The sequence below is a fragment of the Limanda limanda genome, chromosome 2 (assembly GCF_963576545.1).
Source record: "Limanda limanda chromosome 2, fLimLim1.1, whole genome shotgun sequence".
Classification (NCBI taxonomy): Eukaryota; Metazoa; Chordata; class Actinopteri; order Pleuronectiformes; family Pleuronectidae; genus Limanda; species Limanda limanda.
In genome coordinates, this window is record NC_083637.1 from 11,467,491 (window position 1) to 11,490,426 (window position 22,936).

Consider the following 22,936-nt stretch of genomic DNA (forward strand, 5'->3'; position numbering starts at 1 on the left):
ATCTATCTATCTATCTATCTATCTATCTATCTATCTATCTATCTATCTATCTATCTATCTATCTATCTATCTATCTATCTATCTATCTATCTATCTATCTATCTATCCATCTATCTATCTATCATCCATCTTTCTTTCTTTCTATATATATATATATATATTTAAGTCATTCTTTTATTAGAGGTACATTTCATATCAACCAAAAAGTGAAGAAATCAGTGTGCCTTTTGCTATATCTATATCTATCTGTCTATCTATCTATCTATCTATCTATCTATCTATCTATCTATCTATCTATCTATCTATCTATCTATCTATCTATCTATCTATCTATCTTTCTTTCTTTCTTTCTTTCTTTCTTTCTTTCTTTCTATCTATCTATCTATCTATCTATCTATCTATCTATCTATCTATCTATCTATCTATCTATCTATCTATCTATCTATCTATCTATCTATCTATCTATCTATCTATCTATCTATCTATCTATCTATCTATCTATCTATCTATCCATGTATCTATATATAAGTCATTCTATAATTAGACGTACATTTTATATTAACCAAAAAGTGAAGAAATCAGTGTGCTTTGTTGCTATATCTATATCTATCTGTCTATCTACAGTCTGTATTCACATTGTTGAAGTGTTATAAAGTGTATTTTCTGCAAGTTTTATTTTATTTCTTTATTATTTAGTTTCCTTCTTCCATGTTTACTAGGATATAGGATAACAGGGGTGGTCAGTCTACGTCATCATCCAACGCTCCTCTGATTGGCTGCGGCATGCCTAAATTACCGCTTCATGGATTGGAGCAACCGGCTGTCAATCAAAGTCTCCCCGACCAATCACCGGCGCGGTACGCGGGGCGGCAAAGGAGGCGTGACGTTTCCAGCTCTCTGATTGGTGCGTTGACGTCACACCGGCCTTGTTTGATAACATTGAGAATTGGAGCCACTGAGAGAGAGAGAGACCGACTCGGGACGGAGGCGCTTGTCGATTCATTTCCCAGCGAGACTCCAGGAGCCGGAAGAGGATTAAAGCTCATTAACACCCATCACAGACTAAAGGTACCGTGTCTATCAACTCTTCACAGCCCAGAGGCCGAGCTGCGATCCGGCCAAGGCTCGACTCACAGGTCGCTAACCAGCCGAGAGGAGCAGTTGTCGCGTAGCTAGCTAGCTAAAGCTAAAGCTAATAAAACCGCCTAAAGGTGAACGCAGGGACTTTAACGTTTGTCCCGTTGTTTTCCCGTTACTACGGTAAATATGTTACCAGGACCATCTAGGCGCTGTTTCTGAGACGTGGGCGCGGCTCATGTGTGTTTCCACCTAGGCAGCGCCTTGTTGTTAGCAGCTAGCATCACGACAGCCGAGAGTTGCATCAGTCGTAGTATGCACACAGGAATGCATCATCAAAATATGAAGTTATGATCAGCAGAATGCCTCCAAAACTCCATAATCAAGACCTGCTCCTCAGTTGTTTGGTTCAGGGATAGAAAGAAGATTTGTCATGGACTTAACCTCCTGTTTTTTAACATGTGTGAACTCGTAAACCTACTGGGCTGCAAATATAATCCTGCTAATTATCTGTTTTGTCAAGAGTTAGAAAGCCAAAAATATCGAAGTGAAGTTGTTTAAATGTTTTCTTTATTTAAGTAACTATCCCAAACCCAAAGGTTATGTTTGTTGTTATAAGATAAGGGTAAAATCTTAACATTATAGGGGCACGAACAAGTGAATATTCTGTATTTTCTGCCTGATATATCACTGGAACAGGTTTTTATTAGCAAAACATTTATTGGATATTTTCCTGTTTATCAATAAGAATTTCTAATCAACTGGAGAAGTCTAACTTGAAATACTCTGCATTCCTTTATTGCCTTAAGTAAGAAAGTTAAGAGATTGCATCATCTTAATCTGCTTTCGACTGCTTTGAGAAACAAAGTTAACAAAAGCGTCTTTTTTAATGATTGGTCATAGATTGGAGAAACCTTTAACCCAAATAATTCAGCGTGGGTGTTGTCAGAAGCATGGTTCTGTTTGTCCTACCGTAGTAAGACAAACAAGTTAGGTATTATGTTTGTAAATATTCTGCATCCAGTCTAACTAAATGATTTTTTCTTCTGTGTTGGAACATCCCTCTCCCTCTGTGTTCAGGTCCTCTGCAGTGTTTGTGTGTCGAGGGGATGTCAGCAGCCTGTCTCGCGCGCCTGGCAAGGTGCAGTGGTCCTCGGGTGGGTCGCAATGGTCTTTTCCAGATGTTCGTAGTCCCAGTCCCATCCCAGCAGGACAGCCACCTCCAGTACACAGTCAGTCGTCGACAGCTTTACAGCCCTTCAGAACAAAGACTCAGCAACACGCGCTTTGATGCCGACGGCAGTGGCCGCCCCACTACCTGGGATTCATTTGGCATCTGGGACAATCGTATCGATGAGCCCATCCTGCTGCCCTCCAGCATTCGCTATGGCAAGCCCATTCCCAAAGTCAGCCTAACCAAAGTGGGCTGTGCCTCTCTCATTGGTGAACGCAAGGAGAATGAGGACCGCTACCAGGTCTCCCAAATGACTGACAACATGCTCTACTTTGCTGTGTTTGATGGGCATGGGGGACCAGAAGCAGCTGACTTCTGTGAAAAATACATGGAAAAATTCATAAAGTAAGGAAAACATTAAATTTGCTCTCATCAAATATCTAAACCAGTCACTGTCACATGATCTTGAGTAACAAAACAAACATGAACATGTTTGCTGTTGCTTTAGGGACCTGCTGTCAGAGGAATCTAATCTGGAATTAGTTTTAAAGAAGGCCTTCCTCGAAGTGGACAAAGCTCTTACAAAGCACTTGCAATTCTCTCCAACTGGTAGGTTTTTTCATGTTACTTGTCCATAGACAAACTGTGTAGATATACTGTATATACACACTTGTATATAAATGTAATAGCCCTTTTTTTCCTTCTCCTTTCAAAACCTAACTAACTTATTCTACTTAGGCTTTTGAAGCCTTGGATTTCTCAACTGACATGACACAAGCACTTTTGGTTAGAGGTCTGTCATTTAACATGAAGTTACTAAATAACTGTGGAACAATAAACATTATCTACATGCAGAGCAAACACTAATGCTTGACTACTTCCAGTTCTGCAGCTACATTCACAGAAAGGTGGCAAATTAAAGGTAAATCCCAAGTTTGCTGTTTGTTTTAAAACAAATAAAAAATATCTTTCCGTAGGGGGCATGTGGGGTCACTACTTTTTATTAAGTATTATATCACATTATTTTATCTTTATAGTCATTAAATCCCACCCCGGCTATAGACCTGTTGGTTAAACAATGTTCTCCACCAGCATCCGATTGGGTCCAGTCAAGGTCTAGAGACTTAAAGAGTCTATACCAACAACGACTCACACAATGAGGCAAGTGGTGGCCAAACACTTTACTACATCCACACTTGGTGTTGTGATTTCCTTTAATTGTCACCCATCAGTTGATATCAGTCTTTAGCATAGGCATTGAAATTGCTACTATGGTTCATTTGAGTTTCCCTCAAACAAATGAATGCAAAACATTTCTCTCAGTAAATCATGTGGTCTACATGTTTTCCCTAGTCGTGTAGAAACAAGTTGGTTACCTTGTCTTTTCTCAAATGGCATTATGTCTGATTTAGATTATCTAATGATATCAAAGCTAGTAAACCTGTTTCGTGGCCATACACCGGCCACGCTGTGTGAAATGTCCCAATATGCCTGTGTGTGTGTGTGCATGTTATCTACGGCAGCTGCGGACCCAGCTCAGAGCTGGAGGCCCTTGGCACCAATGTGGATGACGAGAGACTAGATATTGAAGGAGAGTCCAGCGGGTCCAACTCCTGGACTACTGGAAGGTTCCCTATCTTTCTCTCACTCCTCTCTCTCTCTTTCTTTCTTTCTCTTCCTTCTTTTCTTCTCTCACCAAGTGTATGCAAAGCTTCTTGTGAGACAGTGCTTCAGTTTGACGAGTTATATGAGATAAAGGTTGTCAGTTATTGATCTAATCCGTCCACAAGATACATCACATTTCTTATGCAGATGGGATTAAGAAACACTGTTTAAAATGTCCTATAAGTACTCATTTATTAATTTTGAGAAAGGACTGATGCAGGCCTGTAGATATCTGCAGATAAATCCACTTAATCACATTTGATGTAGAATTTGTTACATATAAATTTACCATTTAATCAATATCGTGTCTTTGCCACTCATAAAATTGACTGAAAGCACATTCGCTGAGTCCAGTGATTTAATTGCTTCTTACTGTTTTCCTGCTTTAATAAGAACTGTTACAAATTACTATTACCATATATCAAATCTATTTGATATCACTTCAGATTAGCGATGATTTGAGTCTAGATAAATAACCTAGACAAGTTAGTTGTAGCTTTCTATGAAATCTTAGGGAATCAATTTGTGTGGATTTTTGCAGATCAGGCTCAATGTTGGACACATGTATTGTGCCACTTGTTTATCATTATTTATAAATTTTAGGCTCAGCCTTAGACTTCACTCTGCTGTGAAACTTTGTTCGGGAGCGCAACCCTGTTATACCTGCATGTGTGACTATTGTTTAATGTGTAATCTGTAGTTCGCTGTATATGTCAAGTCCACTATATAACTTCCCACCCATGTCTTCATGCTTTACTGCGTGACTGTGAGCGTGTGAGATACAACATGTGGTTGCTGTGAATAATGTGAGCAGTAACTTTTTTTTGTGGACCTTCACGGCTCCTTCCACCTCTGATGTTTCTTTGTTATGTCTCTGTAGTGCTTGGGATAAATTCAGGAACCACTGCCACTGTGGCCCTGCTGAGGGACGGCATTGAGCTGGTGGTGGGCAGTGTGGGGGACAGCCGCGCCATGCTGTGCCGCAAGGGCAAAGCCCTTAAACTCACTGTCGACCACACTCCGGACAGGAAGGATGAGAAAGAGAGGTACGTGAATGTTGTCAGTTTATACAAGGTTCTTATCTTTCTTTCAATTCTGGGACTATCATACAGAAGCTATGCAATTTATTTATAGTAATCAAACACTTATAGTGATGTATTGTGGCTAAATTAGCTATGATTTATCTGAGAATGATATTGTTAATGATATTGTCAATATTTAGTCATTTGTTGTGTTCCTGTCTCCCTGTGCATTGGCCTCAAGGATCAAAAAGAGTGGGGGTTTTATTACCTGGAACAGTCTGGGACAACCAAATGTCAACGGCAGGCTGGCGATGACACGCAGCATTGGAGACTTTGACCTGAAGAATATGGGGGTCATTGCTGAGCCTGAGACCAAGAGAGTGACGGTGGGTTTACAAAAAAGCAGAGGTTGTTTCAACTACAGATAAATATTTCACAATATTAATAAATGCAGGAATTTGAACCCCAAAAATTATTTACCAGGATATACAGGGACAAATTGACCTTATTAACAGAAAGTGCATTTTATTTTTCATTGTTAAAATGTTAATTCTGCACATATGTTTTTATAAATATTCTCCTATCTTTCCACATAGTCATCTAAATAGCCAATAATGAATGTTTTCACATTTCCTTTAACCTGCAGTTATGTCCACTATATATTGTATCATAATGAATTTAGTCGTTTTCCTCTGACCTCTTTCTAACTTTTTATCTAATAATTCAGTGATACTTTGTGAAATTATTATTATTTTGAATGATGAAATATTCAAATTCAATATTGATTATCTTTTCTTTTCCCTTCAGGTGCACCCTGTCCACGACTCCTTCTTGGCTCTGACCACAGACGGCGTTAACTTCATTATGAATAGCCAGGAAATCTGCGACGTAATCCACGAGTGCCACGACCCCAAAGAAGCAGCTCAGAGAATATCTGACCAGGTACTTTTACCTTCATTTTCTGGCTCTGGCTTTAAGCCTCACGGAGAGTTAGAACTTTAGCATTGAACTTAATTTAGTATTAGTTGAACATTTTCATTATCTTTTGTTAGTCCTACACCAAAGCAGAATGGTGTAGAAGCACTTATTATTGAACCTCTGCTCTGGAGCTGTGCATCATGGTCCTGAAGGATAAGGCATCAAAAGCCCAAACCCAGAGCTCCGCTAGCGAATAACCATTAAACTTTACGAATACACTTGCCTACATTAATGTTTTTAAAATGTTATGATTTTCTTCTCTCCCAGGCTCTTCAGTACGGATCAGAGGACAACAGCACGATTATTGTTGTGCCCTTTGGTGCATGGGGAAAGCACGACAAAACGGACCCAAGTTTTTCCTTCAGCAGGAATTTCGTGCCCAGCAGTCGCTGGGCGTAGTCAGCCGGACGCGGACTAAAGGCTTTGGTCTACGGACCTCATTATTCTGTGCAATACAATCGGTGCCCTTGAGGAAACAAGGGGAGTTTGGTTTCCCCAACATGATACCTATGGGTTAAAACATTTTATTTAGGGTAACATTATTATTTTTAGCCTCTGTGATGTAAGAGGTGGTGAATTAATGTGCACTAAATTATAAACATCCTCTTTCTACAAGTTTGATCTACTAGCAAGCCAATGACCTTATAGGTGCTAAAAGTTGAGAAGCGTTTGAATGGCAGACAGGAAGTAATGGTGACACTTAGCAAATATGTAGCCTGTCTACATTAGCTAAGATTTTAAGACAAGAATTCTTGTGTGTCTGCCATTCAGATATATATTTTGTGTATTTAGGTGTTCATAATGCCCAAGTTTGCACTTTTTGTTTTCAACTTAATATCTTAAGGATAACTTAACTTGGAAAAGTTACATATTTAAGACAGTGGTGCATTTGGATTTCACCAGTTGTTTTTAAGCCTCTAATTCTGGTATATTTGTCAGTGTTAACAGAGGAGTACAAGAGAATAGGAAAAGGCCTTTTCAGAGCCCTTGCACGAGAATACCCAATTTAATTTTCAATCTGCAGCAAATGGAATTTAACCACACACAAAATAGGGAGTAGTTCTTAATGACTCATGATTCTGGAGCTTAATTTCCATGCAATGGGTCAAATCATCTAAATCAGACTAAACAGAAATAACTACTCAATTCACTGTTGCTATTTTAACGTTTGACCCATTTTCAAGTACTTTCCCACTAAAAAAGATTTAACACTTATTGAATTTTGTGTACTTATAGTGCTTCCTAAAGCACCCCCCATGAGCATTGATGCTCATTTGCTCACTTGTGAAGGTTTTAGCAAAACCCTTAATGTATTAAAGGACAAATTAATCTGGTGAGCCAGTGGGCTGTGTGAATGGAGTTGCTTACGGCTCAGTGACTGAACCTGGCATTTAATAAGTCTGTAATGTTTGTTGGAATTGAAACATTGCTCAGGCTTGTATAAGTTTTACTATCGGTAGTGATTTGAAACCCGTCTTGTTAGGGCACTGTTGAGTGTGAAGGGTACGGAAATGTAGAGATTATGTTTTGTAAATAATTCTATTTATGTATATCTGGAAAACTGATAGTTCTCTGATACATTTATGTGATATCTTGGCTAAATCTCATATCAGAATATGTTGACACGCACAGGATCTCTGCTTCAGTGCTTGTGTAAAGCGGCATCATTTAAATTGTAACTCGGTTACGATCAGTAATTCACCCTTTACACCACTTGTCACTCAGCAGGAGTAAAGCACACTTAATGCAAAGCTATATAACTGTTCAGCTGAGAGCCATGTATGACAATTTGAATGTTTAGCTTAAATGTCCTCCATGAGTGAAAAACACAATCAGATACTTGAGTAGCTGTATACGTTGTCCTGGGTTACCTGATGCGAAACAGACTAAAACCATTAGATTCAATGTGCAGCTTTGGGTTGTTGCTTTGTATTGTGGTTGTTACAGCTTGACAAATGAAAGCATCCGTATTTATCAGTAACTTGTTCTGACTGTGAGACTTGCAAATGTTGTGTGGCTATCAGCTTTTCCTCAAAAAACACTTATAAACGTTGTGTAAATACCCTCCTCCTCCTCGTTCACACATTGAGTGAAACCTGGATTTATGTCTGAAAAGCCTCCTCATCTGTCGAAGCTTTCTGTCACAGTGTGTTCATCAGTTATTTTACTGTGTTTTGTTTCATTGCCTTTTAGATACAATCATTGTCGCTGCGGACCTGTAAGTGGGACTAAATGTGATGGTTTCAAAAGCACTGTTAATGTATTTTTGATCTAAATGGCTCGTTACATCTCAATTAAAAACAACAAATAAAACTCAATGTGTCCCACACTGTGATTCTTTTAAGGTGTCAGAAGCCAAGGTTGGAAACTACTGGGTTATTCTCTAACAATAGGTTTTTAAAGCATGTTTAATCATCTAGTATCTAAAATCCAAAAATATATAAGTAACTTTTAAGTAAGGCTGTCAAATATATGTATTAAATTAGAAAATACAATGGTTTTCTCTGAAATGTGAATCAAAAAAAGCATAGAATGACAGACACACACACACAAAATAATGTGTCCATCTTCTTCCTGTGTTAGTTTCTCATTGGAATGATCAGGTAATCCAACCAGGGGATAGAGTGGTGAAGTGTCCTTGGCAAGATACTTAACTCCTTACTTTGGCAGAACGTCAACCACCTATTCATTGCACAATATCTTTAACTATGTAAATTAAGTGCGCAGTTCGCTTCTGCGCAGGAGGTAAATAAAAAAACAAAATTAATGTCAATTACAGCCCTAAGTTCATTGATTTCTATTTATTGATTAAAAAGGTGCCTGGCTGACATTTTTCAGGTAAACCAACTTGTTCATGTTTTCCTGCGGCTCCTTGAAAGTCTTAAATTAAAATAATATAATTAATTAATTAAATTTTCTTAAATGTTCTGCTTAATATAGATTTTGCAGGCGATGCATTCACGGCTCATGGGAAAATAGTCACTCCCAGTGTCCTACCCATTTTATATACCTACCTTCTGTATACACAGTCTATGGTTTATACAACAGAAACATCTTCAAAACTTTAGTCTAGATTTCTTCTACGCTGAATGTTGAGTCTTCAAGTGGGAAGAGCACGACACAGCGCCACTCTATTCCCTGTCTTCCAAATCAGTGGTGAGCTATGGAACTGCAGCTACACAGACGCCACAGTAAAGTCTCTCCACTTGTGTTGCAGTGTTTGTTGCGGAGTTTCTTACCACAATCAAACTACTGTAAACTACCACGAAGAAGCAGTAACTAGGCACAGCAACAGATGCTAAAGTTAGCTCACTACGCTGCAGGTTGGCTTTCATGGACACCAACTTTCCCGTGACACCTGTGGTAGGTCGCCTGTGTTTATCTCTACGGTTTATTTATTTATCTCTTCTTCTGGTGTTCTGCCGAGTTCCGTTGACCCGCCGAGAACCGTGTGCACCTCGCGGGAGCGCGCACAGCTGCAGCTGATAGACGCCGCCGGTCGTGAACATCTCTCTGACAAAGAACTTTTTAAAAACTGTATGATCAGGTTTGTTGTTGTTTATTAATGATGATAAATGATCCGATGCCTGTTTTTCATGAATGTTTAGAGTCATCGATGATTTATCGATGACTCAGTTGAAGAAGCGTTTCCTTCTGATTGGTCTGAACAGTCAATATTTCGGTTGGTGTTCAAATTTGGGTGAAACTGCCAGAATCGAACAAATTAATACTGAGATGTGTTGTAATTTATTTTTGAAGAACTGAATGTGTGACTCCATCTGCAGAAGGGTAAAGCTGCACAGATATTTCATATCAATCATAAATTAAATAGTCAAACGTCAAAAAACTGTGTGTGTGTGTGTGTGTGTGTGTGTGTGTGTGTGTGTGTGTGTGTGTGTGTGTGTGTGTGTGTGTGTGTGTGTGTGTGTGTGTGTGTGTGTGTGTGTGTGTGTGTGTGTGTGTGTGTGTGTGTGTGTGTGTGTATTTTCAGTCCACAAACAAAATTCGTAGACGACTTAATCTTATTATACTATATATACTCCGTTTGCATTTTAGATTTTGTTTTATTTTACTTCATTTTGGTTTCATGTTGAGGTTTAATCAATTTTAAACTTGTTCCTGCAAGATTCATTCTTAACTTTTCCCAAAACTTGCTGCTTGCTGCCTGTAATGGTATTTTATTCCTTGTTAAGGTTTGAATGATTTTAAATGTCTTTTTCTTTATTCACTTTTTAGTCACAATTTCACAAAACATGAAACGGTGTTCGAAAGTTGTCGTTAACCAGGCAGCTGTTTATTTCCAAGAATTTTCAGCACAAAAACACTAAATTAGCAAATCTCTGAAACTTTCTTAAGTTGACCAACAGTTAACATTCAAATGTCTGGCACCTTTAATTCCATTTTTGTCGGGGGTTGAGGTTTAAAGTTCTTATTGAATTGAAGTGTCAGCTGCTCTTCCATGTAAGGCCGATTCAAAGTGATGTCTTCAGTGACACGATGTGTGCTGGAGAGGTGAGGGTTAAAACCATGTGGGTTGGGTGGGATCTCAGTGAAAAGCGAGGCACCTGTCCCTGCTGTCAGGAGCTGATGTTAGTCCGCCTGTTCAGGCTGCAGCAGCAGGACTTCCCCCAGTCTCACTGCTCGGTAAGTCACTGCAACTATTGGATTTATCTGTCATTTATTATTCTCAGAGACTTGTTGCTGCTCATTGTTTGTAGAGGAAGTTTTCATTTGAGTAGCTCTTTCTCTCGTGTTGAGTAGCTCTTTCTCTCGTGTTGCTCTCTGAGGCTGGAGCATCTGATTTACACACAGTTGTAGCCTCGCTGTTGCATTGAATTCTACTGCAACCAAAATAAAAATGTAATAGGGTTAGAAAACATTTTGTTGCCAGAATTTGCTAAAAATGTTATGGATCAGATCTTTGTAAGGTTTAGTAGTAAAAATTACAACATATTAGTTTAACATTGACTTTATACAATTGTCCGACAAAGTTTGTAAATCTAAAGAAAGGAGACATTGAAAATATATGAATGATGAGGACTTTTTTCAATATTAGTGGATATGTGCTCTGTTTATTTCTTTTTTATTTCTTTTTTAGAATTTTAAATGTATTTCTCTGCACTCAAAAAATGAAACTGACGTTGTAACAGCTTTTTAAAACCCCCAAATCCCCACTTAACAAGGTCAAGACCTCAGTGTACACAACAAACCTGAGGAGAATCATGGAAATTGCTGCACAAGAAATTGCAAGACTTTTTTCTGAATATTTGTATTTATTGACGTTATATATTTACATATATTTTTATTTATGAACCAATAAGGGATCACAGGAATATATTTGAAGGCTAATTTAAACCACATTGATCTCAAACCAAATATAACCTCTTGTTTTTAAAACTATGGTACGAATACAGATTTATTGTATTTTATTTGTATATAATGAGTTTGCTGTCTTTGTGTTTTATGGTCGCACTGTTTGTGTTAAATGCCAACATTAGCCTTTTTGTAAATGAGATGATGACTTTAAATTGAAGCCGTTGAATTCCTGCCTCAAAAGTATGACTTCTCCTCTCAGGCTGTAATTTTTCCCCCCTCAGATGTTGATGTGGTTGTTTAAGATTATTAAAATTATTGTTATCCATATAAATTATAAATTAAATAAGATCTATAACAGATTTATCCATCTGGACTTTATTTCACAGCTAATATTTGTCTCTTTTAAGACTGATTAATGATATAAAAGAAACAACTAGCTGTGCGGCGGCTAGCATCTGGTGAAGGTTACTCGCCATCACATTCTGCAGATGAAGTGTTTCTTATTTGTTCTCAGGTTGTACAATAATCCACGTAGATCCTTATGCATCAAATATTTTTACCAATTTACAACTGCTTCTCTCCTACTTTGCTTAAGTAAAATTTTTTATTTGCTCCATTTTATGCTACTTTATATTTTTTCTTCTCTGTATTTTTTCGTGGGGAATCGTACTTTTTACTCCACTACATAAATCTAACAGTTGTGCTTAGTAGTTGTGTATTGGGCCACACTTCACAGAAACCAGCTATAGCAATAAAATACAACTGCATCATTGTTAACAATCTAATAATATTGTATAAATACATAATAATAATAATATATCACTTCAAGGCTATTCCTTTTTTATACCTTTGCACTTTTTCCCAGGTAGGAATTTGAAAGTAGGACTAATTTGTAACAGAGGGTTTTTAACAGATGCAGTTATTTAATTACGTGAGTAAATAATCTGAATCCTTATTCCACCACTGCCACACACGGAGAAGACAATTATCTTCCTTTCCTGTGGGGTCGATGTTTTATTTCATAAAAGTGTTTTAATAATCAGGGATTTATTGATTTACTGTCACACTTTCTCTACCTACATCTGTATCATTTTGCATCGTAACAGTGTGTATTTAATCCATAAAAAGACACGTTTCTCTCCGGTCTTTCGATAGGGTGCTCGCCGCAGAGGACAATGGAGAGAGCCAATCACATCAACGTTGCAATGCTGGAAGACATCGGCACCAACGGGACGGCCACCTCAAAGGGGGGGGTCACGTTCTCGGAGCAGAGCAAGCAGCCGTGTGGATCCACCGTGAGCTTCCACAACGTCCAGTACAAAGTGCAGCTGAAGAGCGGCTTCTGCAAGAGGAAAAGCAGCCCCAAGGAAATCCTGGTGGACCTCAAGTCAGTCGCTCAACTTGTTTGCTTGTTCTTCCTCTTCATGCACGTGTCTTTCTCTGTTTTCCTATCGCTCCCACTCTTAAATTCAGACACCCACAGAAATCCTGCAGCTGTGGAAGAAAGGCAGATGTTGTGTTTCGACTGTGATACATTGATCAGTTGTTAATTTCTTGACTCATTTAGTCCAGGAGTTTGGTAGGAAACCTATTAAATTACCTAAAATTGTAGTATTTCAGATTATTGCTAATATATTTGGACTTGTCACAACAAGACAAAATATTTAATGAATGTGTTGACTTGTGGTTTATTTACTTCCAGAAACAAAAACAGAAACGGTTAGTATAAACTTTATTACAATTTTTTTTTTTTTTTTTATGTCAGTTCAATCGGCTCATTGTATCCTTATCCAAAGAAGAACAATAATGAATAGACTCTTACATTGGCCTCTGTCTGATGGTATTAAATACAGCTGACGTTTCCCATGGAAGAATGAATCATTTCACACAAGTTTTTTGGGCCTTTTCCTGTCTCAGTGTTAATTATATGATATTAAGCATGGTTTATTGCATATAATCTCTGCAGTATGCAGTAAAGAACAGTCTGCCAGGGAAACGAATTAAACGCTGTCACGTGGTCCACCAGCAGGCTTTTATTCAGTCCTTTAATTCCATTTTATATCACTGACTCTTAGGCTCTCTGGTGCCTTAGGGTCACTGTTCTGAAGTCAAACCATTTGCTTTTGAATTACTTTCAATGGTCTCACACATTATAGAGTTTTATAATCTGCAGCTTTCAAGAAATGTTAAGTACGTCTGAACAATTGCAAAATACCTCTCACGAGCATAATTCTATTTATTATGGAGGCAGAAAACTAATTCGCTAAGAGGAAAATTATCTAAATGCTTCCAAATTTGATCACATTAATCCAATTTGGGTCACAATAGTCATAATTGTATCATAAAAGTGATTATGTTAAGCAAAAATCTGAGATTACACATTAAGAAAATGAATGCAGACCATTCAAATATGCCCCAATATTGCCCTTTACTTTTTTTTGTCCATGTTAAACTGGTGGCATACAGTTAAGTATTATTGTCTTGCAGTGGGATAATGAGACCCGGCCTGAACGCAATTCTCGGACCTACTGGAAGTGGAAAATCTTCGTAAGTACTGCACCAATCTTGAAGAAAAGGAAAAAAATAATTAAATGTAGATTTATTAAACATTGGTTTATTTAATTTTTACAAAGTTTCTTGGATATTCTGGCTGCGAGGAAGGATCCTTCAGGCCTCTCAGGAGAAGTTCTCATCGACGGAGCTCCGCAGCCTCCAAACTTCAAGTGCCTCTCAGGCTACGTGGTTCAGGTGCATCTGAGTTACTTATTATTTCCTTTATAACAGCTTTAAATATGAATTTGTGCTTTAGGTCAGCAGTTCTCTGCTTCACACGTCTGAAATGGGATTAATTCAGAAAAACGCATCACCGCAGGAAAGTAGAAATCTACACCTCCGACCTTTGACCCTCTTGTCTCCCTCCTTAGGAAGATGTGGTCATGGGGACCCTGACCGTGAGGGAGAACCTGCGTTTCTCCGCAGCTCTGCGGCTGCCCAGCTCCGTGCCGCAGAGTGAGAAGGAGGCTCGAGTCAATCACCTCATCCAAGAACTGGGTCTCACCAAAGTGGCCGACTCCAAGGTTAATGTTCACACATTTCCATATTAATACATCTCACCTCTTACCTGGCAGACTGAGTCGACCTTCAATAAACCAGCTGAGAGTCCGGACAGACAGATTGATGCTGTGTTGTTCTCGTGCTGTACGGGCGCTGTCTCCAGGTGGGCACCGAGATGACCCGGGGGATCTCAGGAGGAGAGAGGAAGAGGACGAACATTGGTATGGAACTCATTATCGATCCCTCAGTTCTCTTCCTGGATGAACCGACCACTGGACTGGATGCTAGCACTGCCAACTCCGTGTTACTGTTGCTGAAAAGGTAAAAACTGATCAGAGGTCTGTCGATTCTTAGTTCTTTCTGTGATTTCGACACAGATTGTTTTCAGAGAGGAATCCTCAGCTACTCCCATGCTGTGTTGAGCTTTTTAAAGAGATGTGTTTTGGGATCTGCATTGATCTGACATGCATCATATGGATGAAAATTAAGCAAAAACATTGAACGTTTTGAAGAAGCTTGCATTAAACCCTTTTTATAATTTTTCTAGTAAAAAGAAATGTTCCTTGGATTGATATTTATTTATTTATTAGTTGTTTTGCTTTAATTTTTTAAACTAAATCTGTTTTCAGAATGGCCAATCGTGGAAGAACGATTATTATGTCGATCCACCAACCTCGCTACTCAATCTACAGACTGTTTGACACTCTGACTCTGCTGGTTAGTGGTAAAATGGTTTATCATGGACCAGCTCCCAATGCTTTGGACTACTTCGCCAACATTGGTAAATACACTGTTAAAGCTGATCATTAATACCAGATACTCACACGTCTTCATACTCTCCTATGTTTTGGATTTTTCATTTAATTTAATTTGTAAATATATGTGGATGACTGTGCAGTTACTATATTAAATGAGTCAATAGAAAAAGTTATTGTTATTAAACACTGATCTTTGCGACATGTGTTTCAGGTTATCCCTGTGAGCCCCACAACAACCCAGCTGACTTCTTTCTAGATGTTATTAATGGAGACTTTACTGGTGCAACCTTGACCAAAGTGCACGGCTCTGAAGGTAAAGCCTTATATGAACCAAACCACGATTTAATGGTGTCCCTTGGTTTCAATAATATAATCAATTTAGAAACTTTTGGGAAAAACAGATAATGTGTGCATCACCTTGCAGATTTTACTCGATTATTTCACTAATAAGATCAGATTTGCTTTTGTCAAGATGTTCCTTTATTCTATGCAGACTAGTGCTTTGAAGATATTTGTTGATAAGTCAATTAACAGTGATCTGATTATAAAATTGATTGTGACAATCAGTCATTTAAGACCTTTATCAGTCAAAAAGAGGAAACTTTCTGTCATATAAAATGTGAGGATTTGCTTTTTTCTCAGTTTTATATCTTTGCTAACTTTATATCTTTGAGTTGGTTATAGACAGGTTCATTAATACATAATCAAATAATAGATATTTCTAGGCCAAATTGAGCCTCTGATAATAACTCATTTAAACTTGCAGAAGTCCTAGAATATGACATGGATCCTCTGTATTCATTTTGAAGTCCACACATGAAATCCTTCAACCCAGTGTTCTGCCTGTTGTGTGTGCAGGGTCAGATTTGGACTTTGAGGAGCTCAGCAGCTCCAAGCAGAGCATCGAGAAGCACCTGATCGAGGAGTACAGGAACTGCAGCTACTCCACTGACACACGAGCCGAGCTGGAACGTATCGTCCAGGACAAGGAGTTCATCTTACGTCCGAAGGCTCGCACCATCACCTACAACAGCTCCTTCTTCCACCAGCTGAGATGGGTGCTACAGAGGACCTTCCAGAACCTCATGTTGAACCCACAAACATCTGTTGCCCAGGTAACCATCGCCATTACTCACTTTGAATTCACATCTCAGCATATACTTGGACATAATACAGACAGTTATTAATAATAATAAGTGCAAAGTGTCCCCAAACTTTTCAGCCTTTGTTACCACACAGGACAGAACCCCTTTTTTAGTTGTCTGGGTCTAAGCAATCTTTGAGCTGGAAAAATAACACTAAAGCAGAAACTTGAGTTAATTGCACGGCAGCAGGGATGAAAATAGTCAATGCCCTCAATATGAAGGCAGGAAAGTATTTTTTTTTTTAATTGTTTTATGAGGAAATCAAAACCACTTTCATGTCTGTACAATAAATATGTGGCCGAAGCAAGAACCTGTTAACGTACCATGGCATAAAGAATGAAAACCCTGGGCAACAGCAGCGAGGATGTTACTCTTGAAGTCTGAGGAGGCCTTTAAAGGCCGTTTCTGTTCTTTGGGTCTTTGGTTCAGTTTTGGTCACTTGTCATCAGTTGGGCCGTTAAAGGCGGTTAAAAACAATCCTCAATTATTGCAAATGGGCAAATGTCAACTGCCTCAGTGCAGAGTAGCTCTAGCAGACAGGGGTGTTTTCTTGACTCACTGTGCAAGCAGTGGACTCCTTGGCAAGAGCAATCACCTATACATGTTATATTTAGACAAACTCAGGTTCAAAAAAGAACCGCCGTGTCCAGTTTCACAACCAAAGACAACACTGGGAACACAGAGGGAAGACAGGAAGACTGACAGCCGTCATGGCGACCCATGTCAATACAGGACTTGAAAGAAAAATCAATCTCCTAACAGATTATATAATTTTTTTAAATAAATGCATTCAATTCACTTGCCAAATTACAAAATCTCTTAATTGTTACAAGGTCATATCAGGAAAGAATTAACTGAATTACCCTTAATTACTACATTGTAATATATATTCTCTGACTCCAATCCATGTTTCATGTCTATAGCTCTGACTGAGGATTCCATAATTTACTTGTTATTTTCTTATCTTCTTTTAGATCAAATGTTTCAACATGATATTGAACAGCCATCAGCCTTGACTCATTCAAACACTCCAAAAGAGAGCCGAGCTTAAGTGGTGTTATCATCATGAACAGGATGCACAGACAGCACTTTGTTAGGATCAGCACTTAACACTCTCATTAGTTACCCTATGGCGGCAAAATGCCATCAGAGGTCTCGTCACTTTAAGAATTATTAACAGCTAATTGGCCCTAAATAAGTCAAAATAATCCCACAAGAGGGGCTCTATGTGGCGTGGGCGCCGTAATCGGCTTTGGTGACTGTTGTGACCCCACTCTTGCCTCTTTGGTCCGGGATCTGAACTGATATCATATCTGGCCCCTTGGCCCCGCTCCGGTTCTCATCACATGATGGCGTCATGCCCTGTCCCTCCACTGCCCCGCTTTCACATGAGGGGATGAGGGGAATGAGGTGAAAAAGGCTCAACCTTATTAGCTTATCCCCTCACCCTGGGAACCGCTTAGTCCTGTCATAATCTGTAAATTGTTAGGATTAAAGCTGGTGTCGTGATCACTTTTCTCACTCTTTTCTGTCATCTTCCCCCCGTCAGCAGGTCTGCTTGTTGTCTTGGAGAGGTCAGTGAGGAGGAGGAGCGCGGTGTCCACTTCACACCTGATCCTCCAAATCACTGGCCTGCCTGTCACTGCGGATTTTACACAAGATTTATTTTCAATCTTCAAAAAGAATTCATAACAGCGCGGGTTTAGCAAAACTGTATCACTGAATCTGAGGCTCTGGTTTATTAATATTATTATTATTTTCACACTCAACAACATTTGCCATTTTCCTCTAAAGTTAAACATTTCACAATCATTAAACCTCCCAAGTTATGAAGCTGTTGTTTTCCGACTTTGATGTGTTCATGCGCGTTAAAGTCAGAATGTGTGATAAACATGCGCACTGTAAACAAAATGTGTTGTATTTATGTGTTTAGAGCATTTATACAGCAACACATGAAAGCCCAGTACGTCTTCAGCAGTTGTGAAGCAGTGAAACTAAAATGAGGGTTTCTGACAACTTTTTGAGTTAGTTCATACTAAGAACAAATCTGTTGAAACATGTATTTTGGCTTGTGGCTTTGATGAGGTTCATCATGCAGCACTTTATGAAGAAAATTTAAATGAGATGAGTATCTATGAAAAAAGTGACAGAAAACAGCAAACCCTTTTAAAGCCCATTTGTTCTTACAAGCATTTTTAGAGTTTTGAACCTGTGCAGGATAATATTTGCTAATTTTTCAAACAGGACAGTTTGTTCTTTCTGTGTTTCTTTTTTGGTCTAAAAGTCTCATGTCTTTGTCCGTGCAGCTGGGAGTCAACATTTTCCTCGCCCTCATCGTCGGAGCCATATTCTTCGGGATCAAAGACGATCAGAGTGGACTCCAGAACAGGTGAGAGAACTCATGAAATAAACACTGAACACAGCTCTGAGCTTTGATCAGCTGATAGCTAGGGACTCATCCTAATGTTATATACGTTACATGTTTTTAAACCTCTCCAAAGGAGGTTTTGTGTTCATCTGCATTTGTCTAGTTTGTTTGTTAGTTAGCAGGATTATTTAAAAAAATTTCTAACTTTTTCCATAAAATGTATGGAGTGGTGGATCATGACCCAGGGACAAACCCCTTAAATTTAGGAGAAGATCCAAATAACGAGCAGATTCAGGATTTTTTAAAACTCTCTATAACATGGCAAGATGGGACTTCAGCAAAGGAGGAGATATGTTTTCACTGAGCACACGTCTAGTTCACAATAAAACCAACTGTTGTGATATTTCTGCAGTTAAACCCAGACACCAGACGTCAAAGAAAATACAAATGTAATATAATGTTCATCTTGAGGGAAAGTTTCAGTGTCCTGAACTGAATGCATATTTTGATATAAATAATGAAGAAAAATATTTAAATTAACAAATACACCAAAACACTGAACTTTATTTACTTGTTTCTGTTGGCTGTTTTTCTGATATCAGTGTGTTAAAGTACATACAGTATGACATTTGAAGTTTACTCATTTGCTCTTGTCAGCATCTCTAAGCAGCCAAATCTGCCTGAGAAGAAAACATTTTTTTTATTTGTACTGATAGAGGTTCACAAAAATCCGTTTATTTTGAAGCATTAATAATAAGTCTTAATGCTTAAAAAGCACAATGCAAAATCTGTTCTCGATATTACAGTCTGTACATTATGTGCACACCCACTAAAGTAATTAGGTTGCTTTCATTTATATAATATAATGCATATGTGTATTCATGCATCATGCTTTAAAGTCAGTGGCTGCTTTTGATAGAGAAGTGTGAAAAGTGAGAGCAGGTCCGGCACAGCTAATCCTCTTACCATATTTTATTGGGCACAACCTGGTACTCACAAGCCCTGCGGCGGAGCTCATCACACATCTCAATGGGCTCTCTCTTTTCTCTCTGTGCAAGCTTCAGTGGACTATAAGGACCTAAGGTCATTACATTCATGGTCAATGCATAGGCAGTATGGCAGACACCAGTCTACGCGGCTTAAGTGTCTCAAGTTATTCCCCCCTCCCCTCTTCTCGCTGGCTGCAGGGTCAGATATTAGGACCACAATGGAGTCAGTTCACTTTGAAGTCTATGTGGTGTTACAGGGACCACACCACAGTCAGGACTCTAATCTGTTCAGCTGCCTCTCCTGCAGAATCACCTCTTTGTCAGACAATCAGAAGTGTTTCAGGGAACTGTGGGGGCCTCAGGCATCGAGCCTAATCCCTAAACCTCAGTTTGGTTAACCAATACTGAACTGAACTCAATGTACACAGCATTTATAAAAAATACATGTATCTCTATTTGTTCTCTTGCTGGTTTTGATCTTATTTTGGAAAATAATGTTTATATTAATCTGGTTCACCGATTCACACACACGTCAATACACTGGAATCTATGTGCAGCTCTCCCTCTATCACACAAAGCATCGTCGGGTGCAATTTGGAGTTCAGTGGCTTGCCCAAGGACACTTCAGCAGGCAGGATGGAGGAACCATGTCCCTGGCTCAAAAAAACTCCCCCATAAAAAACTTAATATAAAGAAATAGACCTTACTTGTTTAAACAACATATTCTACACCAAGTAGCAAAACCAGGTCTTTTAAAACTGGAACAAGATTTTATGAATGAAACTGGAAATTTATGACTAACTACTTTAAAAACCTGATACAAGTGCACATGTGAAGCTCAAGTTTATATAACCAGACTGCTCTGTTTCTTACAGGATGGGCGCCCTCTTCTTCATCACCACTAACCAGTGTTTCAGCACTGTGTCTGCAGCTGAGCTCTTCATCACTGAGAGGAAACTGTTTGTGTACGTAACCTGTCCTTCGTCATTCTTTCGACTTAAATGTCAGTGACACGCCTGTTGACGCGACTGCAGTTCATAATACTAATAATAATAATAAAGTGTCTGTGATGCATAAAGCCATGAGGGAGACATGAAACTAACTAGGTCACCCGTGTGCACAATTCAAGATGAATTTGAGTCTTCAGAGTTGTTTCATGGTCCGTGTTTAATTTCCATCCTGACAGACACGAGTACATCAGTGGTTACTACAGAGTGTCCGTCTACTTCCTGTCAAAGATCCTGTCGGACGTCACCATGCGCACCTTCACCTCTGTTGTCTTCAGCTGTATTGTTTATTTTATGATCGGTAAGAATAACAGATAACAGGAATTCTTTCGTGTTTACATCTTTGAGTACTTGATCAGAAACTCTATTTAAAAATACATATCAGTCTCTAATAGTCGTGTGTGTGTGTGTGTGTTTCAGGGCTCAAATCTACCGTCACTGCATTTTTCATCTTCACGCTGACCGTCACTCTGGTGGCCTACACAGCCACAGCCATGACCATGGCCATCTCGGCCGACCAGAGCGTCGTGGCTCTGGCCAACATCTTCATGACCATCACCTTTGTCTTCATGATGGTGAGAGACGAGGCAACGCACACACAAAGAGATGCAAGATGCTCTGTCTTTAAAGATGTAATAATAATCCCAAGACTGTATGGAATATGTTTTGGGTACTTTTAGATTTTCTCAGGTCTCCTGGTGAACCTGCCCAGCATCATGGATTGGCTGGCATGGCTGAAGTACTTGAGTATTCCTCGCTACGGCCTCGCGGTAAGTCACAATTTACTGAAGGCATGACAGGAAGAATTTCATTAAAACTTGTAGTAACTGTATATTTGTAGTTTCAGAGTTACTTTTTTATTGAATGCATCTTTGATGTTCCTATTATGTCATCACAAGGTCCAAACATATAACGTTTTAAATGACACAGCACTTAAAATGTTGATTAATATTAGATCTGAATAATATTGGATTTCATGGGATTTTTATGGCTGACACAGACATCCGTACAGACATATTAACTTTATTATTTGTGCGTTGTTCATTGTGTTGTTTATGTCCAGGCCTTGAACATCAATGAGTTTGTTGGTTTAAAGTTCTGTGAGGAGGCCGTGAGACAAGACGCCAACATGTCGGCTGGAGCGTCAAACTGCAGCATGAGCACAGCCGCTCTCACGTGAGTAGACCTCACCCACTACATTCTGTTGGTTGTGTGTAACTGGCTTAGACCATCTCTATCTCCTAAACTACATCTTCACATCAAAATTTGACATTTTTATCATCACAAGCATTAATTAAATTACTCTCTGAAAAACTCCTCCTTAAATAACTGAAAGTTCTTTCAGGTGCACAGGAGAGCAGTATCTGGACTACCTGGGGATCGAGTACACCACCTGGGGACTGTGGGAGAACCACACGGCTCTGGCTGTTATGTCCGTCGTATTCCTCCTCATCGCCTACCTGAAACTACGCTTCATCAAGAAATTCACTTAGAATGTTAAAGTCTGAATAGTGATTCATTTTTGTCGTTGAGAAACCAGACCAGCAGAGAGAAGTTCACAAAAATATCTAAGGATAAGAGTTAGATGAGATACCACATATCTGTACTCAGCAGTAAGACTGGAAGCAGAGGGGTTTTCAGGTTGTAATGATCTGAGCTCCTTTTTGTATCTTTTGGAGATTTTCCCCAAATGTGTCGCCTTTATTCTTCTTCTTTTCCACTGAGTGTTATTTAGATTGACAGAGGATAGAGACTGATATTCATAACAGAAAACAAATAGGCTTAAACTTTTTCTGTCCACGGTGAGATATAAGCCTTCCACTCACATGTGAAGATTCAAGTAATTGCAGTTGTTTTATATTTCAGTAACGGTGGATGTAAAACAGATGTGCAAAGGATTGTCTCAGGACTTGTCAAGCACTGGAATTCAAAATATTAGGCGACTTTTATGCCAGTTTGGTTTGATGCTCTGATTTGACCTCAGTCCACCGTTGAGCCTCTGTTGATATAAAAATACCGAATAGCTTTAAAGTACAGTTATGAGATTATTGATCTTTTCATCTAACTCTCGGCAAGAGCGTGATTGTATTTATGAAAATGTCAAACTATTCCTTTAAATGTGCCTTTGTCTTTTTCACAAAACCTGTTTCCACCAAGTTAACGTTTCATCGCCTCATTTGCCTAAAACAGGTGCAAGTTTCTGTTATTTCAGTGTTATTCAATGTGATTATTTATGAATATTTACAGTTGTTGTATTGTTAAAAAATCAGATGCCTTTATTCAGTACTTGTGTATCTCAGTAGTGTTGATGTATTCAGCCTTTGCACATTTACCAAATTACACCAAAGTGAATTCACCTCAAGTCTAAATGCATTATTTGTTA

The 22,936-nt window shown here is 38.9% G+C and overlaps 2 protein-coding genes across 2 annotated transcripts; both read left to right on the forward strand.

The window, feature by feature from the left end:
* The first annotated feature begins 939 nt into the window (after positions 1–939).
* ppm1kb (protein phosphatase, Mg2+/Mn2+ dependent 1Kb) lies at positions 940–8,234 on the forward strand. Its single transcript, XM_061083576.1, has 7 exons — positions 940–1,068; positions 2,158–2,656; positions 2,760–2,860; positions 4,797–4,962; positions 5,180–5,324; positions 5,746–5,880; positions 6,184–8,234. Exons 2-7 carry the CDS (start codon positions 2,187–2,189, stop codon positions 6,313–6,315), a joined length of 1,149 nt encoding a protein of 382 aa, XP_060939559.1. The 5' UTR covers positions 940–1,068; positions 2,158–2,186; the 3' UTR covers positions 6,316–8,234.
* A 927-nt stretch (positions 8,235–9,161) lies between these two features.
* abcg2d (ATP binding cassette subfamily G member 2 (JR blood group)) lies at positions 9,162–22,916 on the forward strand. The gene is made up of 16 exons (XM_061091752.1): positions 9,162–9,279; positions 12,388–12,619; positions 13,720–13,779; positions 13,866–13,980; positions 14,157–14,309; positions 14,450–14,607; positions 14,916–15,067; positions 15,256–15,357; positions 15,903–16,159; positions 18,496–18,578; positions 20,422–20,511; positions 20,733–20,854; positions 20,974–21,128; positions 21,234–21,323; positions 21,617–21,729; positions 21,899–22,916. Exons 2-16 carry the CDS (start codon positions 12,408–12,410, stop codon positions 22,044–22,046), a joined length of 2,010 nt encoding a protein of 669 aa, XP_060947735.1. The 5' UTR covers positions 9,162–9,279; positions 12,388–12,407; the 3' UTR covers positions 22,047–22,916.
* The last annotated feature ends 20 nt before the right edge of the window (positions 22,917–22,936 follow it).